Source organism: Scyliorhinus canicula, chromosome 2 (assembly GCF_902713615.1).
Source record: "Scyliorhinus canicula chromosome 2, sScyCan1.1, whole genome shotgun sequence".
Taxonomy (NCBI): Eukaryota; Metazoa; Chordata; class Chondrichthyes; order Carcharhiniformes; family Scyliorhinidae; genus Scyliorhinus; species Scyliorhinus canicula.
Genome location: NC_052147.1, coordinates 281488618 through 281515229, shown reverse-complemented (window position 1 = coordinate 281515229; position 26612 = coordinate 281488618). Strand labels below are relative to the sequence as shown.

Below are 26612 nucleotides of genomic sequence, written 5' to 3'. Positions count from 1 at the left end.
TCTGCCGTACTGAGTCTGTGCGGTACTGCGTCTGTGCGGTACCGAGTCTGTGCGGTACTGAGTCTGTGCCGTACTGAGTCTGTGCGGTACTGAGTCTCTGCCGTACTGAGTCTGTGCGGTACTGCGTCTGTGCGGTACCGAGTCTGTGCGATACTGAGTCTGTGCGATACTGAGTCTGTGCGGTACCGAGTCTGTGCGATACTGTGTCTGTGCCGTACTGAGTCTGTGCCGTACTGAGTCTGTGCCGTACTGAGTCTGTGCCGTACTGAGTCTGTGCGGTACTGAGTCTGTGCGATACTGTGTCTGTGCCGTACTGAGTCTGTGCCGTACTGAGTCTGTGCGGTACTGAGTCTGTGCGGTACCGAGTCTGTGCCGTACTGAGTCTGTGCCGTACTGAGTCTGTGCGGTACCGAGTCTGTGCCGTACTGAGTCTGTGCGGTACCGAGTCTGTGCCGTACTGAGTCTGTGCGATACTGAGTCTGTGCGGTACTGAGTCTGTGCGATACTGAGTCTGTGCCGTACTGAGTCTGTGCGATACTGAGTCTGTGCGATACTGAGTCTGTGCCGTACTGAGTCTGTGCGATACTGAGTCTGTGCGATACTGAGTCTGTGCCGTACTGAGTCTGTGCGATACTGAGTCTGTGCGATACTGAGTCTGTGCCGTACCGAGTCTGTGCGATACTGAGTCTGTGCCGTACTGAGTCTGTGCGATACTGAGTCTGTGCCGTACTGAGTCTGTGCGATACTGAGTCTGTGCGATACTGAGTCTGTGCCGTACTGAGTCTGTGCGATACTGAGTCTGTGCCGTACTGAGTCTGTGCGATACTGAGTCTGTGCGATACTGAGTCTGTGCCGTACTGAGTCTGTGCGATACTGAGTCTGTGCGATACTGAGTCTGTGCGGTCCTGAGTCTCTGCGATACTGAGTCTGTGCCGTACTGAGTCTGTGCGGTACCGAGTCTGTGCGATACCGAGTCTGTGCAATACTGAGTCTGTGCGGTACTGAGTCTGTGCCGTACTGAGTCTGTGCGATACTGAGTCTGTGCCGTACTGAGTCTGTGCAATACTGAGTCTGTGCCGTACTGAGTCTGTGCGGTACCGAGTCTGTGCCGTACTGAGTCTGTGCGGTACCGAGTCTGTGCCGTACTGAGTCTGTGCGATACTGAGTCTGTGCGATACTGAGTCTGTGCCGTACTGAGTCTGTGCGATACTGAGTCTGTGCGATACTGAGTCTGTGCCGTACTGAGTCTGTGCGATACTGAGTCTGTGCGATACTGAGTCTGTGCCGTACTGAGTCTGTGCCGTACTGAGTCTGTGCGATACTGAGTCTGTGCCGTACTGAGTCTGTGCGATACTGAGTCTGTGCGATACTGAGTCTGTGCCGTACTGAGTCTGTGCGATACTGAGTCTGTGCCGTACTGAGTCTGTGCGATACTGAGTCTGTGCGATACTGAGTCTGTGCCGTACTGAGTCTGTGCGATACTGAGTCTGTGCCGTACTGAGTCTGTGCGATACTGAGTCTGTGCGATACTGAGTCTGTGCCGTACTGAGTCTGTGCGATACTGAGTCTGTGCCGTACTGAGTCTGTGCGATACTGAGTCTGTGCGATACTGAGTCTGTGCCGTACTGAGTCTGTGCGATACTGAGTCTGTGCGATACTGAGTCTGTGCGGTCCTGAGTCTCTGCGATACTGAGTCTGTGCCGTACTGAGTCTGTGCGGTACCGAGTCTGTGCGATACCGAGTCTGTGCAATACTGAGTCTGTGCGGTACTGAGTCTGTGCCGTACTGAGTCTGTGCGATACTGAGTCTGTGCCGTACTGAGTCTGTGCGATACTGAGTCTGTGCGATACTGAGTCTGTGCCGTACTGAGTCTGTGCGATACTGAGTCTGTGCGATACTGAGTCTGTGCCGTACCGAGTCTGTGCGATACTGAGTCTGTGCCGTACTGAGTCTGTGCGATACTGAGTCTGTGCCGTACTGAGTCTGTGCGATACTGAGTCTGTGCGATACTGAGTCTGTGCCGTACTGAGTCTGTGCGATACTGAGTCTGTGCCGTACTGAGTCTGTGCGATACTGAGTCTGTGCGATACTGAGTCTGTGCCGTACTGAGTCTGTGCGATACTGAGTCTGTGCGATACTGAGTCTGTGCGGTACTGAGTCTGTGCGATACTGAGTCTGTGCCGTACTGAGTCTGTGCGGTACCGAGTCTGTGCGATACCGAGTCTGTGCAATACTGAGTCTGTGCGGTACTGAGTCTGTGCCGTACTGAGTCTGTGCGATACTGAGTCTGTGCCGTACTGAGTCTGTGCAATACTGAGTCTGTGCCGTACTGAGTCTGTGCGGTACCGAGTCTGTGCCGTACTGAGTCTGTGCAATACTGAGTCTGTGCCGTACTGAGTCTGTGTCGTACTGAGTCTGTGCCGTACTGAGTCTGTGCCGTACTGAGTCTGTGCCGTACTGAGTCTGTGCGATACTGAGTCTGTGCGGTACTGAGTCTGTGCCGTACTGAGTCTGTGCGATACTGAGTCTGTGCCGTACTGAGTCTGTGCGATACTGAGTCTGTGCGGTACTGAGTCTGTGCCGTACTGAGTCTGTGCGATACTCAGTCTGTGCGGAACCGAGTCTGTGTCGTACTGAGTCTGTGCGGTACTGAGTCTGTGCCGTACTGAGTCTGTGCGATACTGAGTCTGTGCGATACTGAGTCTGTGCGATACTGAGTCTGTGCCGTACTGAGTCTGTGCCGTACTGAGTCTGTGCCGTACTGAGTCTGTGCCGTACTGAGTCTGTGCGGTACTGAGTCTGTGCGATACTGAGTCTGTGCCGTACTGAGTCTGTGCCGTACTGAGTCTGTGCCGTACTGAGTCTGTGCGGTACTGAGTCTGTGCCGTACTGAGTCTGTGCGATACTGAGTCTCTGCGATACTGAGTCTGTGCCGTACTGAGTCTGTGCCGGCCCGTACTGAGTCTGTGCCGTACTGAGTCTGTGCCGTACTTAGTCTCTGCGGTTCCAGCTTTGGTCCCTCATTCATGTGAGTTTGTTGATCTCAGCCTTGAGGAATATTCTGATTGCCTTTGGAAAGATGGTGATGACCTTTCTTGTTGAACTGCTCTCACTTTCAGGACATTCCAAAGTTCTTTACAACCAGCTGAGTCCTTATTTGATGCATCATCACTGTTGTCATGTAGGAAGTGTAGCATCCAATTTATACCCTGCAAACTCTCAAAAAAAACTGCAATATGACAATGATGTCTGTCTTTTTATGATGATGATCAAGTGACATATATTTACCCAGAACACTGGGGAGCACTTCCCTCCTCTATCTTTTATCATTTATGGGATGTGGGCATTGTTAGTTTGGCCAGCATTTATTGTCCATCTCTAGTTGCCCTTTGAGAAGGTGGGGGTGAGCCGCCTTCTTGAACCGCTGCAGTCCTGAGGTGTAGGTGCACCCACAGTGCTGTTAGGGAGGGAGTTCCAGGCTTTTGAGTCAGCAACAGTGAAGAAAAGGCCGTCCGAGTCAGGATGGTGAGTGACTTGGAGAGGAACTTCCAGGTGGTGCTGTTCCCAGGTATCTGCTGCCTTGTCCTTCTGGATGATAGAGGTCACAGATTTGGAGCAGCCGCCTAAGGAACCTTGGTGAGTTCCTGCGGTGCAACTTCTTACACACGCAAGCCGTTTTCAACATTATTTACATAGCCTATGGCTGGCGGGCTTCAAACTTATCTGTCAAGAGGGGTATTGAAAACACAGCTATTTCTAATAGTTCATCACCAACTCTCACAAATACGCGTCACAAATAGGCCAACCAGTGGAAACAGATAATGAGAAGGCTGATGTCATTTCACAGAAGTCAAACGCTGGATGTCAGATTCCAGGGATGACAAGTGTCAATCGGTGATCTGGTTCAGTGTTATGTTTATTCCGATATTTGGTCTTCAATGCGACAAGCCCTGGAAATCGCTAACGTAGGTTGTAGGAAAAGGCATCGGAAACTTTACTGCCTTGTGGGATGCTTCTGGGTATTCTGAGGCAACTTTAAGTCAGACATCAGTCAGATGGTTCTGAGAGAAATCCAGCACTGTCACAGGACAGCGTTCTAGTTTCATGATCATTGCTTCTATTTTGTCCTGCGCATGAAAAATTGCCACCGATTTTCCCTGAAGACTCAAGATTGAGCCCATTTAAGTGACCGAAAACCAGCGAACATCCCTGATGCGTTGTGAGAGTTCAAACTTTGAGCCAAGTAAAAGAATGATCACTTCATCATGCAACTCAAAATGATGTTTCCTCGGGAGAGCCAGAAGACCCCGGTGGCAGAAGTAGTTGATGGTGATCACTGCCCACCTCGTCACATAGAGCTGCAAAATGGGCTGGTTTAGCACACTGGGCTAAATCGCTGGCTTTTAAAGCAGACCAAGCAGGCCAGCAGCACGGTTCGATTCCCGTACCAGCCTCCCCGGACAGGCGCCGGAATGTAGCGACTAGGCGCTTTTCACAGTAACTTCATTGAAGCCTACTCGTGACAATAAGCGATTTTCATTTCATATATTTGAAAATTTAGTGGATGGGCCTTGATAAAATGAACCGTTTAACTACTTCCTCCAAAAAGGCCATGAGATCAGCAGCTAACACCTCCCTTTGGATGCTGCAGTGAATGAATGTTGCTAACGGAGACACTGCTCTTACCTGCGTAACAACCCCAGTGTGTTGGTCTAACATCGCACAGGCCCCACCTGTGCCAACTCCTTTTGCCCAATCAATCCCATTTTGAATTACGAAAGTGTTCAACATGTCAAAAATAGCCTTTGCAGTTGAACGCTTGGGCAATAATTTCCGAAAAAGGAAGTCCTGATGTATCTCTCCATTATGTTCATACCTTACATAGGTGAGCAGGGTTGAAAGGTTTGCAATGTCCAGCAATTGAAAATGAAAATGAAAATCACTTATTGTCACGAGTAGGCTTCAATGAAGTTACTGTGAAAAGCAATTCATCCAGTTGAAGTGCATAAAGTGACTTACTTGTATTCTCTCTATTAGCCGATCACTCACATTGTGGCCATTACATCAATTCTGCATTGGACTGTGTTACCGACAATGTGCTACTGCAGCACGGTAGCATTGTGGATAGCACAATTGCTTCACAGCTCCAGGGTTCCAGGTTCGATTCCGGCTTGGGTCACTGTCTGTGCGGAGTCTGCACGTCCTCCCCATGTGTGCGTGGGTTTCCTCCGGGTGCTCCGGTTTCCTCCCACAGTCCAAAGATGTGCAGGTTAGGTGGATTGGCCATGCTAAATTGCCCTCAGTGTCCAAAATTGCCCTTAGTGTTGGGTGGGGTTACTGGGTTGTGGGGATAGGGTGGAGGTGTTGACCTTGGGTAGGGTGCTCATTTTTTCCAATTAAGGGGAATTTAGCGTGGCCAATCCACCTACCTGCATATCTTTGGGCTCTGGGGGTGAAACCCACGCAAACACGTGGAGAATGTGCAAACGCCACACGGTCAGTGACCCAGAGCTGGGATCGAACCTGGGAACTCCCTGGGTCAGGTAAATTCTTAGTAAACTTAGAGTACACCCCCCCCCCCCCCCCCCCCCCCCCGATTGCTGCTGCTGCTGACCATCTCCTAACGCTCCACTAGAAAGTCTAGGAACGGTTGACACCGCCTGAAGAACCCTTGCACGGATCCTCTTAAGGCAAATTTGACCCTCTCTAATTTGATAAACCCTACCATGTCACTGATCCAGGCTTCCACACTTGGGGGCCTCGCATCCTCCCACTGCAACAGAATCCTCCACCGGGCTACCAGGGACACAAAGGCCAGAATACCGGCCTCTTTCGCTTCCTGCACTCCCGGCTCATCCAATACCCCAAATATTGCGAGCCCCCAGCTCGGCTTAACTCGGGTGTCCACCACCTTCGACACCTCGCAACGCCCCTCCAGAACTCATCCAGCGCTGGGCACACCCAGAACATGTGGGCGTGGTTTGCCGGGCTCCCCAAACACCTCGCACATCTGTCCTCTGCCCCAAAAAACCGACTCAGCCTTGCCCCAGTCATGTGTGCCCTGTGCAGAACCTTAAATTGTATCAGGCTAAGCCTGGCGCAAGAGGAGGAAGACTTTACCCTACCCAGGGCGTCCGCCCACGTACCCTCGTCTCTCTCCTCCCCAAGCTCCTCCTCCCATTTACCTTTTAGCTCCTCCACCGAGGCCTCCTCCTCCTGCATCTCCTGTTAAATCGCCGAGACCTTGCCCTCTCCAACCCACGCCCCCGAGAGCACCCTATCCTGGATCCTGCGTACTGGCAACAGCGGGAATGCCATCACCTGCCGCCTTACGAACGTCCTTACCTGCATGTACCTGACGGCATTTCCGGGGGGGGGGGGGGGGAGGAGCCCGAATTTTTCCTCCAACGCCCCAAGGCTCGCGAACGTCCCGTCTATAAACAGGTCCGACATCCTTCTAATACCTGCCCTGTGCCAGCTCAGGAACCCCCCATCCATTGTCCCCGGGACAAACCGATGGTTCTCTCGGATCGGGGACCACACTGAAGCCTCTACCTCCCACCTGTGGCGTCTCCATTGCCCCCAAATTTTGAGGGACGCTGCCACCACTGGACTCGTGGTGTACCTTGTTGGCGGGAGCGGCAGCGGTGCTGTCACCAGCGCCCTCAGGCTCGTACCCACACAGCACGCCATATCCAGCAGCCTTTTTTGTTCTTCAACGTACACACGTTTTGGTGATTCACGGACCACAGGTTGGGAACCACTATTGTAGATGGTACACACGGCTGCTATTACTCATCGGTGGTGGAGGGATTGGATGTTTGTGGAAGGAGGAGCAATCAAGCGGGGCTGCTTTGACAAGGATGGTGTCGAGCTTTTTCAGTGTTGGAGCTGAACTCATCCAGGCAAAAAGTCACACTCCTGATTTATGCCATGGAGATGGTATACAGGCTTTGGGGAGTCAGGAGGTGAGTTACTTAGAATCATAGAATTCCTGCAGTGCACAAAGAGGCCATTCGGCGCACTGTGTCTGCACCTCCCTTGGAAAGAGCACCCTATCTAGGCCCACGCCCCCACCTTATCTCCGTAACCTAGTAACACCACCTAACCTTTTAGATACTAAGGAGCAATTTAGCATGGGCAATTCACCTCACCTGCACATCTTTGGACTGTGGGAGGAAACCGGAGCACCCGGAGGAAACCCACGCACACACGGGGAGAAAGTGCAATCTCCACACAGTCACCCGAGGATGGAATTGAACCCGGGACCCTGGCGCTGGGAGGCAGCAGTGCTAATAAATGTGCCACTGTGCTGCCTCACCTGCTGCAGGATTCCTAGCTTCGGACCTGCTCTTGTAGTCACAGTATTTATATGGCTGGGTCCAGTTCAGTTTCTGGTCAATGGTAACCCCCAGGATGTTGATTGTGGGGGATTCAGCGATGGTAATACCATTGAATGTCAAGGGGCAACGATTAGATCCCCTGTTGTTGGAGATGATCATTGCCTGACACTTGTGTGGCATGAATGTCATTTGCCATTTGTCAGCTTTGTCTCCTTTCAAGTAGTGGCTATGGGATTTCTTACACCCACCAAGAGGGCAGGCGGAATCTCGAATTTACTCATTTACATGACGGCTCCTTCAACAGTGCAGCACTCCCTCAGAGTCCTGGATTTTGTGCTCAGTTCTCTGGATTGGAGGTACATTTGCCAGTGTTTTTGATATGGTTGGTAGCCTCTCGGAAGATGCAGTCAACCAGACTGAGGGTCATTGACCACACTGACATGTCTGTACCACTGGACATGGCTTACTGTGACCGTGCTGCTTTATTATTTGTAAGGGTAGGTAGAGAGAAGCTATATCCTTGGTTGGAGGGAGTTAGAACAGGGAGACACAACCTTATAAATAGAGCTAGCTAGGAGTGACATCTGGAACACACTCCCACAAGTTATTACCGACGCGATGGATCAATTGGGAATTTCAAAACTGAGATTGATAGATCTTTGAAATAAAACTAGGAAATGCTGGAAACACTCCACTATTTGAAAGGAGGTCTGGTAGCACCCATGGACAGAGAAGGGGTTAACCTGCCGGATTTTTACAGAGTCGGAAGGGCTCTGGCCTTTAAAAATGGGTGTGTGCGAGTCGATTCTGGGGTTCCTGCTCCCATTCCCGGTGGCTGCCAATTTTCGCTGGTGCGAGGTAAGGGTGTCGGTGGTGAGCCCTCGCCCTGCACGCCCAACTTGGCCGGCTTCATTGCGAGAGCAGGCAATTCCAAGTCCCCGCAATGTTTGTGCAGGCTGATGGTACATAGCTCCTTAGAAAGGTCGTGAACCCTATTCTGGATTCAGGAACCTTTTGAAAGGTTACTTCTAAAGTCCTTAACCGTTCCCCTATGCAGTCTCCATTCCAACCCAGGGCCAACTCATGGTTTGTGCCCACTCCCATGGTCCCTTACAGCCCCATAGAAAATTTAGCCCCCCACACACATACACTCCATAGCACTTTATTGCCCCCATGCCAACTCGAGCCATCCATCCACCCCCATAGTCCCTCCTACCTTCCATGGCAACTCATGACACCTCCATGCCATTCACCCAGTACACACTATGCGGGAAAATAAAGGAAAATCGCCATAGTCCCCTTTTGAGAGAGAGCTGACTGGTGGTGATTTAACCTGAGGCTCACCACACCTCAGAGAAGGGATAAGATTGAGAAGGCGAGGCCTTCAGGGATAACCTCAGCTGGTACAGGAATTGAACCCACGCTGCTGGCGTCGCTCCACATCACGAACCAGCTGTCTCTAGCCAACTGAACTAACCGACCCAAAACACAATTTACAGAACCAATGGGACTTAAAGTAACAACGGAACGTGTGAAACTACTGAAACACATCCATTCATAATTTTCTGAGAACAATTGGTATTCCTCTTAACTCTATAAAATGCTGGACCATTAAATTATTAATAACAGAAAATGTTGGCAATTGATACCTCTTGCTCTTGTGCAAATTAACACTGAGAGATTGTCAAAAGAGATTCCCCCAAAAAACTTCTTGCAACCTCATAGAGGTTTTAACCAAGCAGGGTGGACAATTTTATTTCTCCAGGTGTGTAAACAAAGTTTATCCGTTTATAAATCTGGGCTGTCAGCTAAAGTTTCATGACTCGTCAGACATGTCTCCAGAGCAAAGATCTGGGCCAACGCTTCAGGTCATGGACTTACATGTTTGTTTGGTAAGGGTATTAAAGGTTACATAATCAAAGGTACATAGGGTTAAGACACAAGCAAGCCATGAAATAATCTAACTGAATGGGTGGGACAGGATGAAAAGGCTGAACGGCCTCCTCTTGCTTTCATACCCCTGCTTGTAATGAAGCACAGTAAGAAGTCTTACAACACCAGGTTAAAGTCCAACAGGTTTGTTTCAAACACGAGCTTTCGGAGCACGGCTCCTTCTTCAGGTGAAATGCCCCCATGCCCCCATCCCCAAGCCGTGCTCCGAAAGCTCGTGTTTGAAACAAACCTGTTGGACTTTAACCTGGTGTTGTAAGACTTCTTACTGGGCTCACCCCAGTCCAACGCCGGCATCTCCACATCATGTAATGAAGCAGTCAGAGGTCCTACGAATGTCATTGCTCTCCACTGTCCCAACTCCATTTGGAGATGGAAGCCGACACACGCATTGGGACTCTGTCACAGGAGGAATGCTCTCTTCTGCCTGCAGATGTGAGTCTGAGGGAAATGAGGGCATCGCTCCTTCAGCCTGGCCCAGTAGGGCCAACCTGCCAAAAAAAAACCCTCTGGCTGCCCCCAGCCCGACCAGAAATTGTCTCAATGATCTCTGGCTGCTTTCCACTCTTAATGGTTAGACTTTGTGAACTTTATAGAGATGCAAAGAATCCATCGAGCAATCCAGATACCTGGACTACTGATCCACAGTCATGAGTTCAAATCCCACCAAGGCAGCTGGGGAATTTAAATTGAATTAATTTTTTTAAATTTAGACTGAAAGGTTGGTATCAATAATGGTGATTGTGAAACTTCTAGATTACTATAAAAACCCATTTGATTCGCTCATGTTTCTGAGAGAAGGAAACCTTCCACCCTTATCTGGCTTGGCCTACATGTGACTCCTGGCAATGGGTTGATTTTTACCGGCCTTATGAAATGGCTTGAGTGCAAGCCACTCAATTATTTTCAATGTTTCCCCGTTAACATCAGGCAATTAGGGATGGACAACAATTGCTGGCCTTGTTGCCAATGTCATGAATGCTCACATCCCATGAATGAATGAGCAAACCTCAGCATCGGAAGCATGCAACCAAATTTGATGCAATTAGTACTCCTGTCCTATTGGGGCAGTAAATTATTTGATGTTCAATACTATTGCGTGCCATCAAGGCTGATCCTTGCATGGACCTACCTGTCCAGATGTGACTTCCTTCGTCACAACATAACCATCGTCGTCTCTTTTCATGCTCATCTTCTTCATCAGGGGTTGATCCTTCAGCTGTACCGAAGCACCCAAAAAAAAAACAGGCGAGAGAATCGCTGTCAACATCTAACAATCTGAGGCATGCGTGATGCCTTAGAGGCAAAACCCCCTTCAAATGTATGCAAATGGGGGAAAGGGTGCAGAAAACTATGTTCAACTTGCAAATTATCCTCAGTGTACAATTAAAATCTTGAATTATTGACAGCAACATCGCAGGAGACATAGTGGTCCCAATCCAGAGTCATAGAATCATCGAATTTACAGTGCAGAAGGAGCCCATTTGGCCCATCGAATCTGCACCGGCCCTTGGAAATAATGATAATAATCGCTTATTGTCACGAGTAGGCTTCAATGAAGTTGCTGTGAAAAGCCCCTAGTCGCCACATTCCGGCGCCTGTTCGGGGAGGCTGGTACGGGAATTGAACCCGCGCTGCTGGTCTTAGAACATAGAACATACAGTGCAGAAGGAGGCCATTCGGCCCATTGAGTCTGCACCTCACTTCCGCCCTATCCCCGTAACCCAATAACCCCGCCGAACCTTTTTGGTCACTAAGGGCAATTTATCATGGCCAATCCACCTAACCTGCACGTCTTTGGACTGTGGGAGGAAACCGGAGCACCCGGAGAAAACCCACGTAGACACTGGGAGAATGTGCAGACTCCCCACAGACAGTGACCCAGCGGGGAATCGAACCTGGGACCCTGGAGCTGTGAAGCCACTGTGCTATCCACTTGTGCTACCGTGCTGCCCACTAAAAGGTTTACTGCCCACTACCCGAAATCTTATGGAATTATGATTGCTAGGCCCAAAATGCTCCCCCACTGAAACATCAATCACCTGGCCCGGTTCATTCCCCAATATCAAATCTAATATCTGTGGGAGGAAACCGGAGCACAAAAAGCAAGGCTGACACTCCAGGTGTGGTACAGGGTGAGTGTTGCACTAATGGTGGTGCTGATTTTCAGCTGGGATATTCGACCGTTGCCCAGTCTGTTCTTCCAGGTGGATGTAAAAGAACCTATGGCCACTAGTTCGAAGAAGAACGGGGTAGCTCACCCCAGTGCCATGGGTTAACATTTATCCTGACTCCACATCACTAGCACCGATTCTCTGGCCATTATCATATTTCTGTCAGTGGGAACTTGCTGTGCACAAATTGGCTGCCATGTTGTCTCCATGGCAGCAGTGACTACATTTCAAAAGTGCTTCATTGGCTGTAAAGTGCTTTTCCACATGGAAGCTGCGAGACAAATTTTATATAAAAATTTTTATAAAAATGAAGACTTTCATCTTTAATGACCCCAGGACACTTAAAATCACTTTGAAGCCTACTTTGAAAAATGTAACATTCTAGGAATTGCAGCAGCCAATTGGCGCAAAGAAAGACTCCACACACAACAATCTTTTTCATTGATGTTGTTCAAGGAATATTGATTAAGACACTGGGAATAACTACCCCATCCTCACTCCCCTCAACACACTACCTTTCTTCACATAGTGACCATGAGAATCTCAGTGGCCTAAGTTTAGCATCTCGGCAAATGACGGCACTGTCGACAGTGCAACACTCCCTCAGTGCTGGTGACTGTGGTATTAAGGGTTAATGAGATGTCTAGATTGGCCACAAGAGGGAGCTACAGCTACAAGTATATAAGGCATCGATCATTGATGCTAAGCCTTGGGGGAGAGAGTAGTGCAGGAGTTGGCTCGAGACAGTCAGAAGTATAGATAATGTGAGTAAGAGCAGATCATAGTTTATAACAGTCTAAAGATTAGTTGTGGATGAGCGTAGTTTATCTGTTAAGAATCAACTGTGTATTATTTAGGAGTACGTGTCGAATCCAGATTAGTAGTATTAATACATTTATAGCTTTGTTCAAGTCCGAGCTATTTTGTGGTCTTTGTCCTGAATTTAGCAACACAAAGAACACGACAGTGACCAGGGGAAATATGTTCTCTCCCCTGTCCCTACTGCGCTGGGAGTGTTGGCAGAGATTTCTTTTGCCGTAGTCTGTGGAGTGGGGCTCACACCCACAACCTGGAGTTACCCGCTGAGCCAAGGCTGACACCGGCAGTTGTCAGGAGCTGGAATGCAGCACGGCTGTTGGAAAAATATTTGAGCTGTTGGTCTGGTCTGGAGTTCAATACTCGTTTAGATTGGCAGCTTTGACAGACGATCTGAGCAATTTGATTTGATTGCACAGTTTTCTAATATCTGATTGGCAACGTTTGGAAATTTAAGCCGGTCTTTCATATTTAACAAACAACAACTGTTGGCTGCATGGCATTAAATTAAAAAGAATGCAGAGCACTAAAGCTGAAATAGGCTATGCGTGTTACTGGAGGATTTGAGAGGTACGCTCAGTCTATTTCGTTAGCATTGCTTAGAATTTCCAGCACAGAAACAGGCCGTTCGGCCCAGCTATTCAGTCTAGCGATTGTTCTGCAGACAAGCCTCCTCCCTCCCCTCTTGATCACATCCTACCGGCAAATCGTCCCATCCCTTCCCCCATCACTCCTTCGCTCGCTGACCTTCACTGGCTCCCAGTCAAGAAACGCCTCGCTTTTAAAATGCCCAATGTTTTGTTCTCAGGTCCCTTCGTGATGTCGTCCCTCCCTGATCTCATTAATCTCCTCCAGCTCCACAACCCTCCAAGATCTGCGGGCCCCTCTAACCCAGGCCACCTGAGCCTTTTGGTTTCACTGTAATTGTTCCGCTATTGTTGGCGGCAGTGCCTTCAGCTGCCTGGGCTCTGAGCTCTGGAATTCCTCCCAAATCTGCAGGGAGTCCTCCCTTGTTGAGGCTGTGTACCCGAAAATCACAACTTTAAGTGAATCATGGGTTCCCATGGGAATCAATGCTAAAAACAGGAGTTGGGTTCATTTTTTGCCTGGAAAAAACAATGCACAAGTTGAAATAGTGTGCCAGACATGTGCAGCACTGTGCGGTCTGAGCTGAAATAACTTGTAAAAGAAAAATCACTAAATGTAAATAAATGCAATATACAATACTGCTCAATTAAAATAATTAAAGTACACTCACTAAAATCACAGTATTTTACATCGGCCAGGCTCTATCTAGTGGCAGATGTTGGTCAGGGCAGGTGAGCAGCTGAAATCCTAACTACCTGCACCGACCAACATCTGCCAGTAGATGGAGTCCAGAGGAGGCAGGCGCGGAGCCAGGAGCAGCAGGAAGAGACCTTGAGGACTAAGGTAAAAATAGAGGGGAGGGAGGGGTAGACGGCAGCGGGAGGAAGAGGGGCTGATGGCTGTGCTGCAGGAAAGGCCATGTGGGCAGGCAGTTCCCACCTGCAGAAGAAGGAGTCTGCACCAAACATTAGCCTTCCCCCAATTTAGCACATTCACCTGAGGACCACTCTTATCCTTATCCGCCAGCAGTTTAAAATTTACTGAATTGTGATCACTGTTCCCAAAATGCTCCCCTACTGAAACTTCTACCACCTGGCCGGGCTCATTCCCCAATACCAGGTCCAGTACAGCCCCATCCCTAGTTGGACTATCTACATATTGTTTTAAGAAGCCCTCCTAGATGCTTCTAACAAACCCGGCCCCATTCAAGCCCCTACCTTCTTAGCGATGTTAAAGTGGAACGATGTTAAGTGGGTCGACATTAGTGGCTTTGCTGCCCATAGCTCCGGGGAAGTATACGGGGAGCCCGGTGGTGCAATCGATGGTTCGGGTGTGGAACCAGCTGAGGAGGCATTTTAAGTTGGGAGAGGATGTCGGTGTTGACGACACTTTGCGGGAACAACAGGTTCAAGCCGGGGGAGATAGACGGGATGTATGGGAAATGGAGGGAGGCGGGAATGGACTGGGTTAGGGTCTTGTTCTCGGAAGGGAAGTTTGTGGGTCCGGGCGAGCTGCGGGGGAGGTTTGAGTTGGCGAGGGCAGTGAGTTTAGGTACAAGCAGGTGTGGGACTTTACACAGAAAGAGCAGAGGGCGTTTCCCAAGCTGCCGGAGTACTCACTGTTGGAGCAACTGCTGCTCCCGAATGAGTTGGAGAGGGCAGGATTGGCGATATATACGGATGGTTAGGGTGCAGGGTGGGGGCGGGGGGGGGGGGGGGGGGAATAAGGATCAAGAGTAAATGGGAGGAGAAGTTGGGGAGGGGTGAAATAGGTTGGGGGCCTGTGGAGTGAAGCGATGCAGCGGGTGAACTCAAATTCCCCCTGTGTGAGGATGAGCTTGATTTAGTTCAGTGTGGTGCACAGGGCACACTTGGCTTGGGCGAGGATGAGTGGGTTCTTCCCGGGGTGGCCAATGGGTGCGAGAAGTGTGGGCGGCGGCTGGTGAATCACGCTCCCATGTTCTGGGACTGCGAGGAGCTGGGAGGTGGTGTTTGGGATGCTTTCTAAGATGGTCGGGGTGGAGGTCAAGCCAGACCCTATGGTAGCGATTTTTGGGACATCGGGAGTGCTGGAGCTTCTGGAGGGAAAGGGGGCCGATGTTGTGGCCTCCGCCTCTCTAATTGCCCGGCGAAGAATCCTGTTAAATTGGAGATCAGACACATCGCCGGGGTATTTGGATGACTTTCTCGGGTTGGAGAAGTTTAAGTTTGAGTTGAGAGGGTCAGAGGTGGGCTTCGAGTTGGGGTGGGGGTTGTTCATGATTCTGTTTGAGGAGTTGTTCGTCTCAGGGGAGGGCAGGTGGAGGAGGGGGAGGGGATAAAAGGGGGTAACTGTACAAACCGTGGACTGTGATTTCATGGATTGTGTATTTTATGTTTTGCCGTTGTTACATGTGTTTGAACTAAAATGCCTTGGAAAAAAAAGTGGGTTGACATTAGGTACGGACGGCGCTTTTGCCTCTTTCTTTAGGACGCTTGTTAAAACCTGCCCCTTTGACCAAGCTTTAGGTCACCTGTACTAATACCTCCACATGTTTCAGTGTCAGTTTCTACTTGATAACAATCCTTTGAATTGCCTTGGTGGGGAGGGGGGGGGGGGGAGTTGTTACATTAGAGGGGCTGGTTTAGCACACTGGGCTAAATCGCTGGCTTTGAAAGCAGACCAAGGCAGGCCAGCAGCACGGTTCAATTCCCGTACCAGCCTCCCCGAACAGGCGCCGGAATGTGGCGACTAGGGGCTTTTCACAGTAACTTCATTTGAAGCCTACTTGTGACAATAAGCGATTTTCATTTCATGGAGGTGCTGTACAAATTCAAGTTGTTGTTGTTCTCCTCTTTCGTTTGCAACCCTAGAGCCCCTTAAATGCATCTCTGTTATTCCCCTCGATTACTCCCTGGGGACGATTTCCACATTCTCACCACTCTCTGGGTAAAGAAGTTTCTCTTAAATTCCCTATCGGATTTATTGGTAATTAGTGTTACGTTCTCCCGCACACGTGCAAACCTCAAAGCAAAAAGCAGTAAGACAATGAATTACCTTCACATACTCATGATGCTGTTGCTCCAACGTTTCAAGGTTCTGAGTGAGGTAAGCTGTAAAATATAAGCGGGTTTTAGAAGATGCCCCGGGGGGTTGTTGCCCAGCCCGGCTTCACGCTGAAACCGGAAGGTCACTGATCTGGGAGAAGCCAAATAAATGAGCCGTGATTTCCACCCTGAATCACCAAATAGCAATTCTGAATTCAATTTTTAAAAATAAATTTAGAGTACCCAATTCATTTTTTCCAATTAAGGGGCAGTTTAGCGTGGCCAATCCACCTACCCTGCACATCTTTGGGTTGTGGGGGCGAAAACCACGCAGACACAGGGAGAATGTGCAAACCCCACACGGACAGTGACCCAGAGCCGGGATCGAACCTGGGACCTCGGCGCCGTGAGACTGAAGGGCTAACCCACTGCGCCACCGTGCTGCCCCCTGAATTCAGTTTTTAAAAGATTGCTGAAATAAAACTGCAGTGTCAGTAAAAATTTGGCATGTCTGCATCATCTCTCACAAACCTCTACAGATGTGCGACAGAGAGCATCCTATCCGGCTGCATCTCAGCCTGGTATGGCAACTGCTCGGCCCAAGATCGCAATAAACTTGCAGAGTGTGGTGAACTCAGCCCAACACATCACACAAGCTTGCCACCCCCACATTGATTCTGTCTACACCTCCCGCTGCCTCAGGAAGGCAGACAGCATTATCAGAGACTCCTCACACCCAGACTTTTCTCTCCTCCAGACCCTTCCGTTGGGCAGAAGATACAGAAGTGTGAAGACCCGTACATCCAGACATAGGAACAGCTTCTTCCTCACAACAACTCACCCTCGCACTGATCTGTTCCCTGTAAGAATACTATTCACAGCGCCTTATGCTGCTCTTGTTTGGCCCTTGTTCCGCACTGTAACCAATCACTATTTGTTGATGTACAATTTGTCAATGTACTCTGTGGATTAATCTTTTGTCTACTTTGTACGTACTGTGTATGTTCCCTTGACTGCAGAAAAATGCTTTTCACTGTACTTCGGTACATGCCCGTATCAGCCTCCCCGAACAGGCGCCGGAATGTGGCGACTAGGGGCTTTTCACAGTAACTTCATTTGAAGCCTACTTGTGACAATAAGCGATTTTCATTTTTCATGTGACAATAAATAAATATCAATCAATCACAAAACTGTTAGATTGATGCAAAAACCCCACTGGCCCCTTTGGCGTTAGGAAATCTCCCGTCCCGGCCATTATCAGGGGCAGCACGGTAGCATTGTGGATAGCATAATTGCTTCACAGCTCCAGGGTCCCAGGTTCGATTCCAGCTTGGGTCACTGTCTGTGCGGAGTCTGCACATCCTCCCCGTGTGTGCTCCGGTTTCCTCCCACAGTCCAAAGATGTGCAGGTTAGGTGGATTGGCCATGATAAATTGCCCTTAGTGTCCAAAATTGCCCTTAGTGTTGGGTGGGGTTACTGGGTTATGGGGATAGGGTGGACGTGTTGACCTTGGGTAGGGTGCTCTTTCCAAGAGCGGTGCAGACTCGATGGGCCGAATGGCCTCCTTCTGCACTGTAAATTCTATGATAATCTATGATTATGTGACTCCAGTCCCACACCCATACAGCTGACCCTCGAGGGGCCTGCGATGTGGTCCAGCAAAGCCACTCTGCAGATCTGTAACTGTGCAGGACCCAGTGTACCAACATCAGCCCAGGGCAGCCAAGGCGACAAGCAGCAAATGCCAGCCTGAGATTTAATTTCCAAAAGGTGGTCGGCCACTGAATCAACCAAACCATTGATTGTCTTGCACAGGATTGCTCGCCAGGCAGTGGTGAGAATTGTTGGGGGAGGGAATTCATCATGATTGCTGCTTAAAGAAAGAATAAATTCACATTTATACTTTTCACTGCACTTCAGTAAATGTGACAATAAATCAAATCAAATCAAATTAAAGAAAGAATAAATTCACCTTTCTGCAGTGGCTTTCATGGTGCCAGACAATCCCAAGGTGCTTTACAGCCAATGAAGTACTTTTAAAGTTTAATTACTGTTGTAATGTACGATACATGGCAGCCAATTTGTGCACAGCACTGTGGTCAGATCATAGAGTTAAAGAGGCTTCAGCCCATCACATCTGCACCAGTCAAAAACAACCACCTAACTATTCTAATCCCATTATCCAGCACTTGGACCGTAGTCTTGTCTGCCTTGGCATCGCAAGTCCACATCTAAGTAATTCTTAAATGTTATGAGGGTCTATGCCCCCACCACCCTTTCAGGCAGTGAGTTCCAAACTCCCACCACCCTCTGGGTGAAGAGGTATTTCCTCACACCCCCTCTAAACCTCCTGCCCCTTACTTTAAATCTACGCCCCCTGGTCATTGAACCCTCCACCAAGGGGAAAAGTTTCTTCCTGTCTATGCCCCTCATCATTTAATACATCTCAATCCTGTCCCCCCTCAGCCTCCTCTGCCCCAAGGAAAACAACCCCAGTCTCTCCAATCTCTCTTCATAACTAAAACTCTCCAGACCAGGCACCATCCTGGTAAATCCCCTCTGCACCCTTTCCAGTGCTGTCACATCCCTCTTATAATGTGGATTCCAGAACTGCGCAAATATTCTAGCTCTGGCCTTACTAATATTTAATACAGTTCCAGCATAACCTCCCTGCACTATTACCTCGGCCATAAAGGCAAGTATACCATCAGCCTTCTTAACCACTGCTTTGCTACCTTCAGGGATCAGTGTACATGCGCACCAAGGTCGCTCTGATCCTCGGTGATTCCCAGGGTCCTGGAACATAGAACATACAGTGCAGAAGGAAGCCATTCGGCCCATCGAGTCTGCACTGGCCCACTTAAGCCCTCACTTCCACCCTATCCACATAGCCCAATAACCCCTCCTCACCTTTTTGGACACTCAAGGCGATTTAGCATGGCAATTCCACCTAATCAGCACGTCTTTGGACTGTGGGAGGAAGCCGGAGTACCCGGAGGAAACCCACGCAGACATGGGGAGGACGTGCAGACTCCGCACAGACAGTGACCCAGCGGGGAATTGAACCTGAGAGCCTGGTGCTGTGAAGCTACAGTGCTAACCACTGTGCTACCGTCCTGTCGTTTATCATGGGCTGAATTCTCCACCGCTGGGATTCTCGATTTTGCCGGCAGCTCGGGGTTTCCCATTGGCGTGGGGCTGCCCCACAATGGGAAACCCCATTGACCAGCCGGGGAAACGGAGAATCTGGTGCGGCGGGATGGAGAAACTCGCCCAGTGTATTCCCTCGCCTTGTTTGTCCTGCCCAAGTGCACCACCTCACACTTATCTGGGTTGAATTCCATTTACCACAGATCAGCCCATCTGACCAACCCATCTATATCCTCCTGCAATCAATGGCTACCCTCCTCACTATTCACCACCCCACCAATTTTTGTATCATTCTCAAACTTACTGATCAACCCTCCTCCATTCATGTCCAATGAATGGGTGGCACGGTAGCACAGTGGTTAGCACTATTGCTTCACAGTGCCAGGGTCCCCCCTTCCCCCTACTTTCCCCCCCTCCCACCCTTTCCCCCTTCCCCTTTTCCCCCTTCCCCTTCCCCTCCCCCCTTCCCCCTCCCCCCTTCCCCTTCCCCTCCCCCCCTCCCCCCCTCCCCCCCCTCCCCCCCTCCCCCCCTCCCCCCCTCCCCCCCCCCCTCCCTCCCCCCCCCCTCTTCCCCCCCTCTTCCCCCCCTCCTCCCCCCCTCCTCCCCCCCCCCTCCTCCCCCCCCTCCTCCCCCCCCCCCTCCTCCCCCCCCCCTCCTCCCCCCCTCCCCCCCGGGTTGCTGCTGCTGCTGACCTAGTTCCCTATCGTTGAGCCAGAAAGTCGAGGAAAGGCTGCCACCGCCTAAAGAACCCTTGTACCGACCCCGTCAGGGCGAATTTGACCTTCTCCAGCTTAATGAACCCCGCCATGTCATTGATACAGGTTGTCCCAGCTTGGGTCACAATCTGGGCGGAGTCTGCACGTTCTCCCCGTGTCTGCGTGGGTTTCCTCCGGGTGCTCTGGTTTCCTTCAGCAAGTCCCGAAAGACGTGCTATTAGGTGAATTGGGGTTTCTGGGGTTAACAAGGAAAGGTGGAGGCGGAGTGGGTGGGCGGGGGGGCGGGGGGGGGGGGCGTGGGGGGACATGGTAGATGGTAGGGAGGGCGGGTTGTGGTTGTTGGTTACTTATTTAGTTATGATGTGATCTCCTATTTGTTTTCTTTTTGGTCTTGGCTGTGGTTGTGTTTGATGTTTTTTATAAATGCCTTAATAAAAATATTTATGAAAAAAAAAGTTGGCCAGACATGACCTCCCCTTAACAAAACCGTGCTGACTGTTGTCAATTAATCCTTGCCTCTCCAAATGCAGATTAATTTGGTCTCTCAGAATTGATTTCAATAGTTTTCCCACCACTGAGGTTATAGACTGTCCCTCTTTTAATGATTTAGTTGGGGGATAAATATTGGCAGTTTTCCAGAGCATCCAGAGGAAACCCACGCAGACACGGGGAGAAAGTGCAAACTCCGCACAGACAGTCACCCGAGGCCGGAATCGAACCTGGGAGCCTGGAGCTGTGAGGCAGCAGTGCTTTTTAAAAAAAAAATTTTTTATTGAAATTTTTGAAAAATGTATAACAACAGAACAATAATAATAACAATAATAAACACCCCCCCGGCACCCGTAACAACGCATATAACGAACCCCCACCCCCCCAAACCCAATAAACAACAAAATAAATTAACAATAAATTAAATTAACATAAACAATGCCCCCCTAAACCCCCCCCCCTTTCCCCCCCTCCCCCCCGGGTTGCTGCTGCTGCTGACCTAGTTCCCTATCGTTGAGCCAGAAAGTCGAGGAAAGGCTGCCACCTCCTAAAGAACCCTTGTACCGACCCCCTGAGGGCGAATTTGACCTTCTCCAGCTTAATGAATCCCGCCATGTCCTTGATCCAGGTCTCCACGCTTGGGGGTCTCGCACCTTTCCATTGCAACAAGATCCTGCGCCGGGCTACGAGCATGAGGCAGCAGTGATAACCACTGTGCTGCCGTACTGCCTCAGTACTGCACTGGGGTGTCAAGCCTAGATTTTGTGCTCAGGTTTCTGCAGTTGAACTTATAGGTACAACTTTCCAACCGATTATGAGCAATATTAAACCCAATCCTGCTAACTAAATCAACAGAAAATAAGAATAAACTGACGCTGGCTTTTCACCTTTGTTACAAAGCCAAATGTGGGATCTTGCTGTCCGTAGATTAGTGCTCTGTTTCCTACATCAGAACAGGGACTTCACTCACTACAAACCCCCTTTGGGCCAGCCTAACTTTCTCAAAGGTGCTAAACATCAGCAAGTGTTTCTCTCTTTTATTCAGGGCTGAGTCAGGCTTCCACGACTCTGGATGTGTAAGTTATGGCTTTGGAAGTGGAAGGCTCTGGGTTAATCTTTAGTGCCATAGGCGCTGCCAATGAAGCAGCATGGTAACTGCGTCAGGTGGTGCAGCAATGTGCCATTCCCAGCTGATCTGATTCCTGGTCTGAGCTCATTTCAGCCAGGATGACAATTCCTGATACTCAGCAACACCAAGCCACAGAAAATAATGAACCAGGATTTCTGCTCCCGAATTTTATCCAGAGAGCCTTTATGGCACAGCTGTGATGCCCTGTACAGTCAAATAACCACCTAGCCTTCACTGCCTAAGCTGCATACAGAATCATAGAATTCCTACAGTGCAGAAGGAGACCATTCGGACCATCGAGTCTGCACTGATTCTCTTAAAGAGCACCCTCCCCCACCTTGTCCCCGTAACCCCAGTTAACCTACACATCTTTGGACACAAAGGGGCAATTTAGCGTGGCCAATCCACCTGACCTGCACACCATTGGACTGTGGGAGGAAACCGGAGCACCCGGAGGAAACCTACGCAGACACGGGGAGAACGCGCAGGCTGCACACAGACAGTGACCCAAGGCCGGGAATCTAACCTAGGACCCTGGACGCTGTGAAGCAGCAGTGCTAACCATTGTGCCGGAGGCACATGAATGACTGCTGGAACGAGAGTGCTTTTGTCAGTGCCAACACCAGGGAAGAAATATATATAAATATATTCTTCAATCTTCTACAGGATGTGAGTGTCGCTACCTGGGCCAGCATTTATTGTCCATCACTATTTGCCCTTGAGAAGTTGGTGGTGAGCTGCCTTCTCGAACAGCCGCAGGCCGCGTGGTGTAGGTACACCCACCGTGCTGTTAGGGAGGGAGTGCCAGGATTTTTACCCAGCGACAATGCTTCAAAAGCTCGGAGATGAGGCCGTGACTTACCGGAGATGGATGTTCCACATGGAATCGAGTCAATGGAACCGTGGCTGTTTGCCTGAATGCTTAAACATGGGGTGGCATGGTACATGATGGGCTGAACCATGATGGTAAATTCACCAAGCTCTTTTCCTGTCTCGGAAATGGCCACCAGCGAGTCTCTGAAAAAAATCTTCTGTATTTCCTCTGGCACTGAAACACACAATCCATCGCCACAAAAATCAGCAGAGTTATTACAAAGGGGCAGCGCCGTGCTCTTCCACCCCTGGGATCGGAATATAGTTCTGGCCCCCACTGTTGCAACAACAACTTGCCTTTATTCAGGGCCTTCAGCATCATTTTTTAAAAGTCCCAAGCTGCTTCAGAGGAGCGTAACTGGATCGCTTTTGGCACCGGGCCCACTGAAGGGGAAACTCTGGTTTGGGACCAAGGCCTTTGACAGGGGGGGGGGGGGGGGGGGGATAGGTTTGTGAAGTAAAAGCAGCAAAATACTGCAGCTGCTGGGCATCTGAAATAAAGACTGAAGGTGCTGGGAATACTCAGCAGGATTGGCAGCATCTGTGGAGAGAGAATCTGCGTTCACATTTCAAATCCAACATGACTCGTACGCCATCTGTTTCTCTCTCCACATTTGCTGTCAGACATGCCAAGTTTTAAAACGTGTCTCCAAAGGAGAAGAGCAACAACTGAAGAAACATGCTGTTTGATTTGACGACTTATCAATATGGCCCAATTATGCTTGCCTGAAGTGACACACATTCATATACAGGGACCCTGCAAACAAAAGGAATATGCTCAAGCCTTGCGCCTTTTTTTCAATTGCCTAAGAATTTGCGGAGCTCACTGGTCCCTGTTGCTTTCTCCCCCCCTTTATTCGTTCATGGGATGTGGGCGTCGCTGGCCGCGCTAGCATTTGTTGCCCATCCCTGAGAGCATTGTTGGAGTTACATGCAGGCCAGACCGGGTAAAGACGGCAGATTTCCTTCCCTAAGTACATTAGTGAACCAGATGGGTTTTTACAACCATTGACAATGGTTTCATGGTCACCATTAGACTTTTAATTCCAGGTGTGTTATTGAATTCAAATTCCACCATCTGCCCTGGGGGGATTCGAACCCATGTCCCCAGAGTATTACTTTGGATCTCTGGATTCCTAGTCCAGTGACAATACCACTACGCCACTGCCTCCCCTCCACGGCAACATCTCAACCAATTAGAGTTGACTTTCCAACCAATCAGCACCTTTTTCTCCTGTAGTATGCATTGTGAGTGTTTGAAATTTGGTATTCTTTCATTTGTCCTGATGAATGGTAGAAGAAAAGCTTTGGTAAAAGGCCTCCCTTTTCAGCAATAATCATGTTCTGTACTGTTGGTACACCTACATCTGTTTGTTGTCGAGCCAAGAACGGGACACACAGGATAATGCAATGAGAACAATCCTAGTTGATACAATGCTAGCTTCAGTTTTGGAAATTGGATACTTACGGATTGAGGTCAGGAAATTAATGGCTTCAGTGCTGGCTGTTGGCAAAGGCTCCTCTGATGTATCTTCTGGAGCTGGTGCCTGATCTTCAGTCTGATCCAAAGATTTCTGGTGAGTCAGTTCTCCCATAGAGACATTCAACTCTGGGGATTCCAGCCGTTCCACAGATGTGGCACCTCCGGGTGATGTTATCGTGTCCACGGGCAAATCTGCTAATTCAGACATCGACATCCTGCAATCTGCCTCCCTACAAGACAAAAGGAAGAGAATGAAGGACTCGCTTGACTCACGCAGCTCAAAACAAATAATTAAATCCTACTTTATTCAAGAAAGCAACATCTTCCTCCCACTTTCGCCGGTTTTCCTTGTCCTTCCCATTCCTTCTCCCTCTACGGGGGTGGTCAAATGGGCTGGGCTCTATATTTACAGTCATGGTCACACATTGTGAAGCAAATATCCAAAGAAACGCTTTTCAGAATAACCAGTAGGTTCAAATGAGCAGGTGAGATCTCAAAACAAAAAGGACTGCTCTCAAGAGTGTCCAGAATCATAGAATCCCGACAGTGCAGAAGGAGGCCATTTGGCCCATCGAGTCTGCACCGACCCTCCAAAAGAGCATTCTATCCAGGTTCAACTCCCCTGCCTACCTCGCCCTATCCCCGTAACCCTGTAACCTGACCTGCACATAGTTGGACACTAAGGGGCACTTTAGCATGACCAATCTACCCAACCTGCATATTTTTGTAGTGCGGGAAGAACCCGGAGCACCCAGTGGAAACCCACACAGACACAGGGAGAAAGTGCAAACACCACACACACAGTCACCCAAGGCCAGATCGAACCTGGGTCCCCGGGGCTGTGAAGCAACAGTGCTAACCACTGTGCCACCGTGCTGCCCTCCATACTCACCAGTTTGAAAAAATTAGTTCTTGGCTATGGGGCGGAAAGGGTTAAATCACAAGTATAGGTTGTATAGACAGAGAGAAAAGGAGCAGGAGATGCCGATTTGGCCCTTCGATCCTGTTTCACCATTTAACATGATTCTGGCTTATCCTCTACCTCAACATCATCATTCTGCGCTCTCCCTTGACACTTTACTGCCTGGAAATTTTCCTTTTTAAATTTATTCAGTGACTTGGCAGCCACAGCCTTCTGTGGTAGATAACTCAATCTTGCACTTGTAGGATGAGGACATGGACTCGGCTTGTGTTCCATTGAATGTAAAAGTTGAAGGGATGATGTAATTGAAAAGTTTATGCCGATTAACAGAATTGATTGGGTTGATGGAGAACAATTATCTCCCCTGGTTGGGTGGGCAGTACCCGCCAGTAAGCGAGTACTTCACATCAGTTACGAACCCCCTGGGCTAGTGTGCGGTCAATTCCAGCCCCACTTGATCAGGAGTGGCAACACAACTGAAATTAATAAATAATTCTTAGAAAAACGCCCAAAGTCTTTGGCCTTTGGCTGCCCGATAAAGACAGTCGCCAGGCCTGTAAATTTAAACACAAATTATGTTTATTAATAACAATAACTATGATTAAACATATAGAAAATACAACACGCACAAGCGTTGTCTGCTTGATGACAGAGCTTGGGATGGTCTTGGTTCTGACCTGGAGGAGTTAGAGGTTGAACAGTTTCCCGCTTGTCTGGTAGGTTAGCTCCACTCCAGCGGGGAGCTCCTGGGCGTCGGGATGGAGTGTTGCTGCAAGGAAGATGGAGAAGAGCGTTGGTGCAATGATGCAGCCCTGCTTGACCCCAGTTTGCACCAATATTGGGTCGCGTTGGTTGCATTGGTGAGGATCACAGCTTGCATGCCATTGTGGAGAATGCGGATGAATTTCTGCAGGCAGCGCAATTGGAGGAGGATGCTTCACAATCCCTCACGGTTGACAGAGTCGAAGGCCTTCGCGAGATCAAAGAAGGCCACGTACAGAGGTTGATGCTGCTCCCTGCACTTATCTTGGATTTGTCACGTGCTGAAGATCATGTCCATTGAGTCTCTTGGTGGAGAGAAGCCGCACTGGGACTCAGGGAGGAGCTCTTCAGCAACTGGAAGGAGGCAGTTGAGGGGGATTCTCGCAATGACCTTTCCTGTGGTGGCGAGAAGGGAAATCCCTCTGTAATTACCACAGTCTGACCAGTCTCCTTTCTTGAAGATGGTCACAATTACGGCATCTCTGAGTTCGTTCGGCATGTTCCCTTCCTTCCAGACAAGGATGGTGAGGTTGTGGATTCTTGTCATGTGTGCATCTCCGCCACATTTTAGTACTTCAGTGGGGATTCCATCTGTGTCAGAGGCCGTGTTGTTCGCCAGCTGTCGGGTATCCAGCGATATTGAGTCTTCGGAGGCAGAGTTTTTTCTGGCTGTGTCGTTTGGGGCCAGGGTGATGGAGATGGTGGGATGGATTAGTCGCTGGTCAGTCCAGCAGTCGTCGGTTCTGGTCGAGGCACGGGTGATGCGGTGCCAATGCTTGGAGTGGGGGTGTTGCCATGAGGTCATCTGCTTGTCCCTCTGACGGAACAGGGTGTCCGTGACGACCAGGTCATGTTCTAAACATTTTGTCAGGAGGAGGACTCCGTTGGAGCTTGTTTTCCCCACACCTTCCCTGCCTAACACGCCTTTCCAAAGGTTTGCATCCTTCCTGAGTCTAGCATTGAAGTTGCCGAGGAGAATCAGCTTGTCTCCCTTTGGGATGTGGGGCAGTGATCAATCGAGTAGAATGCCTCTTTTGTCTCGTCTGTTGCATCTAAGGTTGGGGCGTAGACACTGATGGCTGTGATGTGCTGTTTCTGGGCCAGGGTGAGCTGTCGGATCAAGAGCCGTTCGCTCACCCCTCAGGGGGATTCATTGAGATGTCCGACCAACTTGTTTTTACGGCGAAGC

The 26612-nt window shown here is 49.6% G+C and overlaps 1 protein-coding gene across 2 annotated transcripts in view; it reads right to left on the bottom strand.

Annotated features, from left to right (window-relative positions):
- LOC119962196 (ciliogenesis associated TTC17 interacting protein) overlaps positions 1–26612 on the bottom strand; it is a 53350-nt gene that overhangs the window by 14777 nt on the left and 11961 nt on the right. The window contains exons 2-6 of one of the 2 annotated variants that reach the window (XM_038790156.1): positions 25339–25430; positions 23725–23969; positions 22246–22431; positions 15908–15963; positions 10426–10512 (exon numbers count right to left, since the gene is read on the bottom strand). In XM_038790156.1, the coding sequence (XP_038646084.1) occupies positions 10426–10512; positions 15908–15963; positions 22246–22431; positions 23725–23953 (558 nt within the window). In that variant the 5' untranslated portion in view covers positions 23954–23969; positions 25339–25430. The remainder of the gene's footprint in view (positions 1–10425; positions 10513–15907; positions 15964–22245; positions 22432–23724; positions 23970–25338; positions 25431–26612) is intronic. The other variant, XM_038790155.1, reaches the window with a different exon arrangement.